The 13,047-nt window shown below is 40.3% G+C and overlaps 1 protein-coding gene across 8 annotated transcripts in view; it reads right to left on the bottom strand.

The window, feature by feature from the left end:
- Nucleotides 1–13,047, bottom strand: part of LOC108906529 (band 3 anion transport protein) — a 90,117-nt gene that overhangs the window by 24,589 nt on the left and 52,481 nt on the right. For 7 of the 8 annotated variants that reach the window (XM_018709812.1, XM_018709815.2, XM_018709810.1 and 4 more), the window contains 10 exons: nt 11,791–11,986; nt 7,514–7,666; nt 7,300–7,429; nt 6,684–6,919; nt 5,544–5,700; nt 2,846–3,159; nt 1,569–2,784; nt 1,242–1,498; nt 928–1,181; nt 305–474 (listed from right to left, as the gene is read on the bottom strand). In XM_018709812.1, the coding sequence (XP_018565328.1) occupies nt 305–474; nt 928–1,181; nt 1,242–1,498; nt 1,569–2,784; nt 2,846–3,159; nt 5,544–5,700; nt 6,684–6,919; nt 7,300–7,429; nt 7,514–7,666; nt 11,791–11,986 (3,083 nt within the window). The remainder of the gene's footprint in view (nt 1–304; nt 475–927; nt 1,182–1,241; nt 1,499–1,568; nt 2,785–2,845; nt 3,160–5,543; nt 5,701–6,683; nt 6,920–7,299; nt 7,430–7,513; nt 7,667–11,790; nt 11,987–13,047) is intronic. The other variant, XM_018709817.2, reaches the window with a different exon arrangement.

The raw sequence follows: 13,047 nt of genomic DNA, 5'->3' as shown, positions 1-13,047 counted from the left end.
AATAACATCTAGTACGCCTAAAATTTCACCGCCTTCTACGGTATGAAACCCTAAATACACACTTGTATTAGCGGTTGCATAACTACAGAGACAAATCCGAGAACGCGCAACACCGGTTCAAGGTTACAGACTGCCGCTTACTCTTTCTACCCGAACCTGATTGGTTGGAATTTGCACACGTGGCGGATCAATACCAAATAAAGGCGGTAGGATACTGATATCCTCCTTCACTCTCTAACAAGTGTCCATTCCAGCTCTGCGGGTTGCCTATATTAAATTCTAGCACGTTTTCAACTAAACTCACCTTTCTGACGTACGAGGCCTGCGGATGGTGCTTGACGGGCATAAAGAGCAGCTTCATCCTGTCAAAGAACTGTATCCCGTCGATGGAGGCCACGCCCATGTACAGGAATATTCCCACCACCACGGCCATCGGCACGAGTCTCAGGAACGGCGCCATCAACACCGAGAGGCCTAAAAAAAAAAAAGGGATTTCCTCAGGTAACGAAGGCTGCGACACGCCATTATTCCATGGCTAGAAATTGGCCTCAATGATTTGGGATCGAGGGGGGATTATCCCTCTTTATCCTGCCTCATCTCGTGTAGGCCTGGACAGCCTTCGTAGGCGGGCCCCATCCGTCGTCTACCCCGACCGCAAATGCGGCCGGTGTAGGCGCTTTGTGGGACCTCCTTTTGTCCTGGCTGGGCCCCGCCGGCTAGGGCCCTTTCTTCTGGCGCTCTTCTTGCTTCGCCGGCTCGTCTGTGTAAACCCCGGGGGTGGTGTCATGTTTATGTGTGGTATGGTTGGGTAGGGCAGTGCGGCGATGCAGCCTGGGATGCGCTTTACTAAGGCTAGCGCGGGAGGGGAGGGGTATAGGCTGCGACATGAATACAAGTTGTTCTTCTCATCGCGCATGTAATGCTTACCTACGAAAAGCGAAACGACGAGGGCGGACAGCCTCTGCTCCTTAACCTCGATCAGATGGGGCTTCTCGCCGGGCGCGTGCGTGCGCGACATCACTGTCAGAGCGGAGGTGTGGACGATGGACCTTACGGCAGCGACGCAGAGCCAAGGCAGCCCGAAGAACCCGCAGATGATGTTCGTCAAACAGACTATGACTATGTCCAGGTGCAGGCCGGTCCCCTTCTTCAGTTTACGCTCCGGTTTGCTGATGATCAGTCTGTAAATAACGAAGTGATTTGTATTCTCGATCCTCCGGACGGTTTACGCTCGCGCTTACTCTGATATCTGCGTTTCCATGAACAGCAGGATGTAGACGAGCATCGCAGGAACGGCAGTGGCGAACACGAGCCACGTCGGGAACGGTTGGTTGGTACCGCCGGGCGGTATAAACCAGCCTCTGTGCTCCGTGTCCGACGGGGACAGTCCTTCAGGTACGTTTAGCTTCTCCGTGTAGGTCTGGGGCACCATGTAGTCGACGAACACCATGCACACTATGGCTATTGGCACGCCGAAGTCGCCCAGAGCTCTCCTGGCCTACACAAAATGAAAGAAACAAAAAATTAAAACCCTTTTCAAATCGCCCCTTAGGACTATAGATACTCACGCTTCTCCCCAAGAACTGGCTGTTCCTGAACATCCTCAGATAGTAGGCGATGGCGAACGTGGTCAACGTCAGGATGGTGCAGAAGAGCGCGGTGTTAGGCCTGTTGATCGGGATCCCGTGGGCGTCCTCCGTGGGGAGCTTGACGATATCCCTCACGGGCACCACCAGTTCCGTTTTGTTGTGATCGTAAGCGGCAGTGGTATTCGAACCGTCCAGATACGACACGTTCTTGTAGACGATGGCCTCGAACTCGCAGTAATTCGGCAGGAGGGGGTGCCTCTGGTACAGGTAGCATATCTTCATTACGGTCTCGATGATGTAGATCAGGACGATGAGCGAGGAGAAAATGTCCTCGGTGAAACGCGAGAAGAGCTTCACGAACACGCTACCCTCGAAACAGGCCACTAGCACCCCGATGACGGCCAGCCACATGCCTATGTACACCCTAGCTGTTAGGAATTCTATGCCGTTCGACAGGCAGAACTGGAACAGGCTCTCGTCGAAGAGCAACAGGGCCCCGGTGGTTCCGACTATCACCAGCGGTTGGGCCGCGAATATCGCGAAAATAATGCCTCCCATGCTGGTAGCTAGTAACGTCTCGCATATCCCTATGTAGTTCTTGGTCTTGTCGCCGGTGAGGCCGCCGAAAGCGATGGCTCCCGAAACGGCAGCGAAGTACATGAAAACCGCAGCGGCGAGGCATTGAACGTTTAATCCGTCCGTTATGTCGCTTTTGTAGTAAGGATAGCGTCGCTTGACGTCGTTGATGAGACCTCCCCAGGGTTTTTTTGTACGTTCGAGGGGATTGCCGTAGGGTGGCTTCTTACCGTCGTCACCACCTAAAAAATCAAGACAGTTTGGTTGTTTCGTTTTTAAACAAACAGAAATATCCTCACCTGCTACGAGTAAAGGTTTCTCCTCGATCCCTTGAGCTTCTTTCGCCTTCTTCAAGGCGTTCTCCTTGCGTTTTTTTATTGCTTCGCTTTTAGCCTTGATTTCCTCGATGGGTAGGAGCGCCTGTCGCTCCCAATCGCCGGGAGGCAACACGATGCTGTCGTCCAGGAAGTCGTTGATCGCCGAAAGCAGCTCCTTCCGGCTGTCCGCCTTATAGGCGATATTGTGGAAATGTTGGTTGGCCATCAGGGTGGAAATGGACCTACCGACCTCGTGATAGTCGATGGTGGGCAGCTTTGGTCCCAGGAGCAAAAATATGAACCTGGCGGACAAAATCATCATTAGAGCATCTGGTCCGAGTCCAATAATATTCTCGTATCTACCTTACGGGAATGTTGACTTCGATGAGCGACGGAACCACGACTCCTTCGGCCAGCCGGATGAAAGCTATGGCTGGCTGGTCCAAAAAGTCCGCTTCGCCCACCAAGATGGCTGAACCCTCGGCGCCGACTGGTATCCTTCTTAAGATGGCGTCGTTCCTCGCCCTACGTACGTCTTCGTTGCTGGTCGAGTACGTGTCTTCCTTCATGTCGACCACCGTGTCGTTATTCTTCAAGAGGTTTTCGACGGCGTCGCCATTCTTTATGGAACCGTCCAAGGGGAAGCTCACTTTTCTCTTCTCGGTGTCGTGAAGGTTCTGGGGGAATCGGAGACGGTGGATGAAATTGCCAGAGAGGTATAGTGAAGAAGTTGCAGGGGACTGATTATTTTAGATTGCTTTAAATTCATTTGAATTGGAAAATTTTTAGAATTCCATAGAAGCAGCTCATTCCGTAGTGAAAGAAAAATTCCTTAAGGAGGTTTATCGGGTACGGAGCTACCTCTAAAGTCTAACGAGAGTTTCTGTAGATTCGCTAGTGGCTACAGTAGTAAGCCTTTAGATTTGGCAACGTTGCACTTGGCTGACTTGCTCGCTCGCGTTCGATCATTCTGTTTGCTTGGACACCTGCAAATTTTAAATAATACGCTACGTCGAGATCGCGGCGTTGCCGCTATCACGCATATGGACGTTAAGTTAATCAACAACAGCAGTTTGAAGGAGAATTGTTATAAATTATGTATCTTACAAGTGTCTTACAAGCTGTCAAACGGTTCCTTAGATATCGGTTTCCTATTTATACAAGTTGCTGTGGAAACTGTTCGTCAATTGATGCGTATTCTATGTGGAAAGACCAAAAAAATCTGCATTCTCATAAGACTTCGTATTAAGTCGTGAAAAATTATTTTATTAATATCTCGTCTCTTAAGTATTCATTCAAACTAGTCATAATTTTGTTAGAGGATTTTCTTTATGTTAATAAGCTTATATTAATTTTTTTATGAATATTTGTTTGTCAATTCCAAATCAGATAAACCTCCTTAAAAGGAATAAGTAAAAGCCGACTGCCATCAACCGATATTTAGAAAGTTTAGAAAAATTTTAATTTCTTTTATTTACTTCAGTTATTACGCATACGAGTTTTTCGTCATTGTTTGTTATAAATTTATCATAAACAAACACTTTTTAATTTACTAACAGATAAAATAATTGCTAATTTTAGCAAAAATAATTTTCAACTTACATTAGTGCCTTTGCTATGTTCATTAATTTTGATAAAGACTTTATTTGTTAAATTTGGTATTAAATTCGGAAAATACATCTCTTTAACCCTAACGGCACTTCACAAACAAACTGAACATTCGTGATTTAAGGGATATTATATAGGGTCCAAAAATCTACGTGTCTGAACGTGTCTGGCTGTCGGCACAATAGATGCACACAGTTAAGCCCATTTAGAGATTTTGAAACTACTATCCCCAATTCCAACAACTCAATTTCGTATGAAATCAATAACGCTTTATTTCGGAAAAGGAATTATATAAATACAAACCATAAAAGAGGTCATCATTTTTCCCATGCAACTTTTTCTCTATTAACGTTGCTATTAACAAGCGGGGAATACAAAAAGAACATGGTGAATAAAAAATTAAAACAAATGCTGCACTAATAGGTAACTATCTTTATAAATTCAATGCCTAACATGCTTTTTCTCTTAAAATTAAGAGAAACTACTTACCAAGAGAGTTACAGCACAATCTGGTATTTTGTTCTAGCTCATGAATTAAATAATTTTGTCCAGGGCCGTAGCCAGGTAGGACACAGGATAGGCTCAGCCCACCACGAAAAATTTTGAGCCTACCCGACGTTCATAAAAGTTCATTTGCTTCAAATTAAAACTAGATATGTTTACTAGATTTCCCCTAAATTAGGATGTTTTTGAATGTTGGGTTTAATTGTAACACCTGCTTATTTATATCAAAATAAAGCAGTATAAGTAATATACTGATCTTTTATAGTTTTCAAATTTAGTATGTGGCACCACTTTTCGTAGGGACTTTTGTACTTACCCATTGCCTGTAGATTACCAACATAAATCTGTCTGAGACAATGCCATAACCTCGTAAAAATAATTAGCAAATCCAAATACATATTTCATGCACAAACAAAAAGGAAATTCTACGAAAACGGGTGACGAAAATAAAAAAGAAAGAAACTATAGACGCAAGTGCGTCGAGCGACATTACGTATGGAAAAGAGAGGCCGCGAGGCAGCACGTGTGGGGCGTAAAGCTGGCTTTGGGCGGAGCACATGGAGCACCGGGCCAACATGGCGGCGTCGTAGCTCACGCCGTCCTCCAGCCACAGCGACTGTAACCAGTTGGGGGACGATGAAAATATGTGGAGAGCGAGGGAAATGTGACAGGTGGAGGGCCGTTGTTACGCATTAAATCGACGATTAAAACGCATAAATTATTTCGTTTTTGATTAATAAATTCAAGCGGATTTGAATTTATAAATGCTCGCCGTTTATTCCGAATAAATTTGAGGATCACCATAAATAATATGATTATAACAACGGCCAACGCTGTCGGATGTGTTAATAGATGTAGGAATAATAAAGAAAAGTAAAAATTATATTTCGAAAAGATGATAGGAAGTATGAGATGACACTATGACGTCGGGCACTGCGTTACATCTTACCTGTAGGGATGTGTAGCTGTGTTTGTTCCTTGTGGTGAACCTAAATCCCTTGTCGTGATGTTCGTTGACGTGTCTGTGCCTCAGGAGAAGGACCCTCATTATTTTGGCTTTGTCCTCTTCCTTGATCAAATCCTCTCTGAACAAGTCTTCGGATATCCTGTTCGGGAAATTAAAAAGGTAATACCCACATTTCAAGATATTTGAATGTGAAATCGATAACAACTTGTCGAGTGAAAAAAAATGGAATAAAAAAGCCAAATATCAAGATAAATATGCATGATTTTTTAACAGAATACTTGTTGAAAATCGCGGATTACACAGAAATTTGAAACTGTAACCTGTAACTGTTTATTTTAAAAAGTTTTTTTACTGATATTTTACTGATATCAATCATTTAGGATTTTTATTATATTAAAGTTGATTTATAATACCAAAAACTAAAAAAATACTAGCTATCTATTAAAACCCATTAGATCTGTTCTAGTTGCGATATAATTTGTAGTCAAAAGGCTTCTAATTTTTTTTATAGCAGTTCGAAAGAGGTTCTTGAACGATGAGAGCAAGTTCAGTATGATCCGGTTGAAATTTGAGTTAGGGTCTGATTTTATTGGAGAAGTTTTATTAGTTTAACGTTAATATTAAGAGCTTATCCAACATAGAGGCTATCAGAAAAAACTGAATAGTCGAAATGTCCCCCAATGATTAAATTTAGAGAATATTTCTGAAAAGAGACCTGCAGATTTTGCGGGAAATTTACACGTATTTTTCTATATTAATATCTTGGTTAAGGGTTCATAAACTGTCTACGTTGACCCAATTTATATCAATCTGTACTTTGCCCCAGATTCAACAACCAACTTTCGAACGTAAATAGGGCGTTAGCAGTGACGTAACAACATGGCTGTAAATGGCACAGCGCGAGAGGGGGAGGGAGGGGGAACCACCACGATTTATCATATAACTATGCTAATTCAATGAAATATTAATTTTCTTTCGTTTCTTTTGTTCCAAGTTTCCAATTAATTTTGCTACAGTGGATATTAAAAGGGTTTTAAACATTTTTGGCACACATTTATCAAAACCGCAAAGGTATTCACATTTGGTTCTTGAAGTTGAAACAGGAAAAATTAGAAGACTTACCTATAAGCAATGGCGGGCAAGTCCTTTTCCTCCATGTCCAGCACCACGAGACCCTCTTCCAAACACCTCCTCAGGTTGAGCAAAGAGTGGAAGCTCAGGGAGGCGACGTGGGGTTTCCCCCACCTGTCCACGCCTTCCTCGACGTCTTCCTCGTACTTGATCCAGCGGGCAGTCTCCTTCCATTCCCTCTCATCGTGGGTTTCCAGCATAAACAGCTCATCGAGCTGGACGAATATCTAAAAGAAAAACAGTTATATTACGGAAGATCGGAAGACGACAATTGTAATTTCCATTATCTCGACAGCCCCGACTGTTTCCAAATCAATTTTAAGACGAGAAAAAACTGTTCGCGAGCGGTGTTATGTATGGATTGAACTGGTCGGTGGATCTAAATCGGCGATAACACTTCGAAGACAAGGCCTCGGTTCTACGTGATGTTACAGATCCAGGCCAAGGTGAAGTTGGTTGTGAATGAAACAAAAGCGATTTTGCATCTACGACCAATTTCACCGGTTTACCTTCAACGAAGTAAATAATAGACAAACGCCTATTATTTAAAACTGTATGGATATATGTGTTTTCAATGCGGTAGAAATAACAAATAGAGGTTACTTACTGCGTGGGGGCTGTGATCATACAGCTTCTTCAGGGAGGGGTGTAGTTCGGTACCCTTCCCAATGTGCATAAGCGACGCATTGGATGGCCTCGAAGTCTTATGCCTTCGAAGAGCCCTTGAATCATCCGACCTACGAGATTTGAAAAATTATCTATTTCTGTCTCCGAGGCGAGAATTAAGCGGTCTTTTGGAAGGCAACAAAATTCATCCTTACCTGTGACTGTCTAACTGGTTCCTGTCGTTAGCAGGTAAGTCTTGGTCTTCTGGTTGGGTGGAGATCCGCCTGTCACCGTGATGACGCTTCTTGTGTGGGTCGTCGGGAAGAGAGTACTTCCTGAACTTAGAGTGGTGAGGACGATGATGATGACTACAACAATAGAGGGAGACTGGTTTGATCCAAAGTACATATGTGGAAATTGTACCTCGATACAATTCATAAAGTTGTAGTTAAAAGCTTTTCTTTTAATAAAAGAGAGGTGCGCCTCAAGGGTCTACCAATGGTCCACTGGTAGACAGATTTATGAGATAATTCATTCATAATTACACCAATCATCAGCTGGTGAAACAGAATTTTAATGTAATCCTGACCTTACTGTTTTAATCATTTCTGAAGGCCGTGTACAAAAACAAAAGGGATATTCTAAGGGACGAGGACGGGAAAATGATTTTCCTACTCTTAACCACTCCTCCAGTTAATATCATTGCGAAACAGACACTTTATAGACATGATACCTTTATTACCTCTAACGTAACGGCGATAGAGATCCATTACTCAGATATAATGAATTAGATTACTCGTAGACAGCACGATAATAAAATTTAAATGTAACGTGCACCAGTGCAACTGGTGTTCAGACGGAGGCAAATGAAATTAAAGATGTGAGATAAAGCGAGCTTATTTGTTGTCGAGTCACGTTTTAATGTCAGTGGAAGACAAAGGACTGTCGAACGGTGACTATAAACAAGCAAGCCGTCGGGTACAGGGTGTGTGAAATTCCCGATACAGTCCTGTAACAGTTAACCAAATTTATTTCACTGATTTTAAGATCCGGACATCTCGTTGGCCCATTCTATCGATGTTATAGAAAGTTTGCTCTGTATATTAGAGGGAAAAAATAATTCAACGGATTTAAATTACAAACTTTGGCGATCCGGGGTATATTTATAAAGTAGGCGTCATAACGCTTGCCAGATTCTACGTCTAGGAGTTCGGGGCAAGGTTTGGGGACCAGACGAAGCGGTGTTTTGCACAGCGCCACGAACTTTTACAGACCTTGACGTTTCATGAAAATCGCACAAAAGAGATGGCGGGCTGCCAGTGGCAAATGTTTCCGTTACAACTCGGTGAAGTTTCCTATTTCACATTCTTTAGATGCCACCATAACTTAATTCTGCAAGTTCCTTTATAAAATACATTGCGAATAGGAAAACTCGATTAGTAAATTGTCGATACTAGTTAATATTTTCTTCAAGGTTCACATGAAAATGGTTTTAATAAATAGTTTTTAAGTACGACGGCATCCCCAAAAACAAAAATATTTCGAGGTACGTGCGTAACAATTCAGAATCGTCCTATTTTGTACAACGTTACCGGCATCGACCGAGAAACTGGGGCATGTTTTTGCCGGGTCGCTTTTGTCTATTTCTCGTACGCAAAAATAAATAGAAGCTTAAAAAACATCTACTCGCCTTTCAAAGACTAAAAATAATTATGGAAATGCCGGTTTTACTGAGGCGAAATAAACTAAGTCTAATTTTACGTATATTGTAGTAGGTACACCGCTGTCGGTGAGATATAGACGACAGCATCTAGCGTGATCAGTGGAGAAATTCTTGACATAATAATCGGCTATATTGTTTGACGCAGATCATTAAGCATACTGGCTAAGCCCTGATTTTCCTTAATAATCGATAAATCTGGCTATTATAAACAAGTTATACGTTAATCAATCTAGATTTACCTGGATAAGAATATTTCCCAATAACAAATTTACTGCTTTAAGTAAAATATAATCACAGTGATGAAATTGCAGATATATTTTCTTTTAATTTAGAGGTTTTACAGTGCAGATAACTGCACTGCAATAATTTATATTGCTCCCAATAAAATTATAAAATGTGATTGGAGACATAAGTAAAAAAGTATTTATCAGAATAGCGGTTCACGAACATTTTTTGGTCAAAAATATTGTCACTTTTCCAAATCTGTGGATGTCAATCAGATAGATTTCATCAATCTTCAGGGGTTCCCCAAGGGTCAATTCTGGGGCCACTTTTGTTAGTTATTTGTATTGACGATATAACCGAATGCCTGGATATCAATTACTTACGCTTTGTGGACGACTTTCAGTTGTTTTTGGAAGTTTAATCGTCTGTTGATTGCACTAGAATACGAGATGGTCTCGACAAATTGAATAGCTGCTGTCCGAATAACATTCAACCTCTGGATGCAGGAAATCGTTCAATTATGGCCTACAGTCGACGCAAAACTGCTTGCACAAAATTTAAAATTTTGGCGGAGGCGCCAGTATTAGTTGACATCTAAATTTGGGGCATGAGCAAAAGCTGCGATATGCGTACAAAATTTATACGGCATAATTTTTATGCTCCTCTTAGCAAAACAGATTTTTTATTTAAATTTTTAAGTAAGCTTTTCCAAAAAATATATAGAACATTTCGATATATTGTTGATAAAACTTTTTTATACACAAACTTGGTAATTTCACTACACTTCATATAATCAGTTCACTTTTTGATTTATTTTTGACAATAAATTATCAACGTTTTATCTGCTGGTAAAAAGTCTAACCACATCAAAACTTTCAATATTTCCGTCAAATATTTTTGCCAATTTATTTCATGTTTATGAATTTTTAGTAATTTTTTGTGGTTACAAATGTTAAAAGAAGAAGCAGATAAACAAACAAAAGTTAAACTATCAAACTAATTTCAAAAAGAACCGTCACTCTTTGTATTGAAAACGGAAACATATTGTTTTTATTTATTATAAATCGCAAACATTTTTTTTTCTAAATTTTCCATTAATCTCAGCCACCTTCTCTGATGAAACATGGATGGTTTTTGCCACGTCTACTTATTTGGCATCACGTTAAATGGGGTGAAATTTCCGAACCGTACTTCTACTTATATCATAAATCATGTAGTAAAACAATGGTAGCGACGGCCTTAACTTGATACTAATAAAAACTACGTATGCTGTGAACTTTGCCAGACAGACTCAAATCCAGGTTAGTCTAGAGTCGACTATTCACGCGTGTGTAGGTTCAAAATTGTTGCGTTATTCACATTGTTCCATGACTCCAGTTTGTAATTACATATGTACGTTGAAACGCCGGTGAAAATCAATATTCCCGGCTTAAATGTGATAACGCTTAATAATTATGTGAGTATCCGGACATAATAGCAGAGAAATGCACCATTTTTGTATGACAAACAATTTTTTCCCTTTCATATATGGCTCTGAAATACAGATAAATTGTTTCTCCCTCACACATTTCCTTTCCTCATATCAGGCATCATTTATTTAGTTTTCAATTTGTTCCAATACATTTCGCGGAAGAACTGTTAAAAATACATTGCAAACAAGTCATCTCGAGACCACAAGGAACAATTTTACCATGAATAAATTAAAATGAAGTCATATGGGACTTATCTTTAATACTGCTATAATTTTATTACCTACGACAAGACCATACATTTATTATTGGATACGTCTGATCAGTTTTTGTTACTAAAAAATGAGAATTACAATTTACTATAATGCCATATTGCCATATTCTCCAAGACTGATTGTAATATGGCAGCAGAAATTGGAGGAATATGGTTGGGTAAATATGGCAACAAACGGGGAATATGGCAACAAACGTTCGGAAATATAACAGCAAGCATTGGAGAATATGACAACAGATGTTGGGGAATATGGCAACAAAAACTTCTTGATAATATATACCTCTAAAAAAATGGAGTGTTATTATTTTAAATGACATGACTGATATAGAGTAGATTGGGTAATATGGATCTTATCTCAAATATAGCTCTAGTTTTATGACCTGCAACTATAGGCTGTACATATTAAAGTTATGGTTATAATATGACAATACATGTTGAGGAATATGACAACAAAAAACTTTATGTGAATTTATGTTCAAGAAAATTCGCGGAATTTTATTCTTTTCGATAGAACACCAATGATATGGCCATACGAATGACATTATAATGCCAATGAGATGTCATCGTAGCAAGGATATGGTAATAGACGTTGCGTAATATGGCACTAACAATAACTGGTATCTAAGAGATATTTATTATAATTATCTCAGTAGTTGAATATCATTGTGTTATAGGTATAAAGTTTGTGCGCAGTTTCCCACACAAAGTACTAATATACCGTCCCTTCCCTCACACTAGACCTCTATTTCTATTAGAGAAAAGGTTATATGCGTTGCATTTGTAACAAATTGTACAACTCACCGCTTTTTCTTGTCCTTGAGCCCCTCGACGTCGAACTTGTCGGAGCTCTCGGTGTTGACGAAGGAGACCTTGCGCTCCGGCGACTGACCGTCATCTTCGTGGGTGAGGTAGTTGCAGGGGTCGGAGAGCACGCACTCAGATTCCGAACTGTTATCGCCCGTGTCCGTCTCTTCCTGGTTCAGGGAGCCCAGAGGTCCTGCAAAGGGGATCGATAGTTTCACGAGTCTCCTTGGGATAACTAAATTGTGCTGTTAACTTGTGGGAATCGGAATGACGGGGAATTCGATTCGGGATATGCTTATGCCGGAAGATGGTAATTTGATTAGAGAAAAGTACCGAATATTCAGGATTAGGAACCTTTACTAATATTTGCCGTGTTCTATTATGTTGTTAAGTTGGCGGTGCCAACAATAGCCAATAGTACTGGCTAGTTGTTTACGGGTAAACTAAACTATGTCACGGTTATGTTTTTAAAACTGTGGCTTCGTATCAGTTAAATATTGTTTCAGTGAAAAAAACTAAGTAGGATTTGCCAATAAGCACCTATTAAATCGTCTATATAAGGAATGCCAACAAAAATTAAATAATTAAATACGTATATTAAAAAGAAAGTGTAATATTATAATAGTATAATAGTTTGTGTTGTTAGACAATTTTTCAAGTAAAAAAACTTCTAATGAACTGTTTCCGTAAATAGGGCACCTACTTTATTTTCCTGACGCTGTCAAGTTATGTAGGATTGTACAGAAAACAATTTCTCGTTCTGATGGTAAAAATATATTTTTACGAGGACAGAATAGTAGATTTGTCGGCCTGATAGACGCGCTAAAAACAGATGGAACCAGCCTGAAACTAACAATCCTGTTGCTTAGATACAATCGGTAGGCGTTTCATTTTTATCATCCCTGATGATAAAACAATTCGGGGCACGTTATTTTTCCATTAAAACTTTATGCGTGAAGCGACCATAAGAAATTTAAACAGAACTCGTGGGATGTTTTTAAGGTGATGAAGTTTTGTGACTGTATGAAATTACCTAAAAAGTTTTATAAAGTTTTTTTGATTGAGTGAGGCTTATCTGAATATAATGGGAGAAACGCAGAAAATAATCCTGCTAATGTTTATACGCGGTGACTCACAACTTACTTATACAAAAAAAAATGGGATAAGCACCATAATTTTCGAGAAAAAATTGTTCTTACATCTAGAAACACTACACAGCTGTATGTTTATTAAAATGCGTTTTAAGTTTTTTGA

This window comes from Anoplophora glabripennis, unplaced genomic scaffold (assembly GCF_000390285.2).
Source record: "Anoplophora glabripennis isolate ALB-LARVAE unplaced genomic scaffold, Agla_2.0 scaffold116, whole genome shotgun sequence".
NCBI classification, from domain to species: Eukaryota; Metazoa; Arthropoda; class Insecta; order Coleoptera; family Cerambycidae; genus Anoplophora; species Anoplophora glabripennis.
This window is presented reverse-complemented; position numbering and strand designations above follow the sequence as displayed.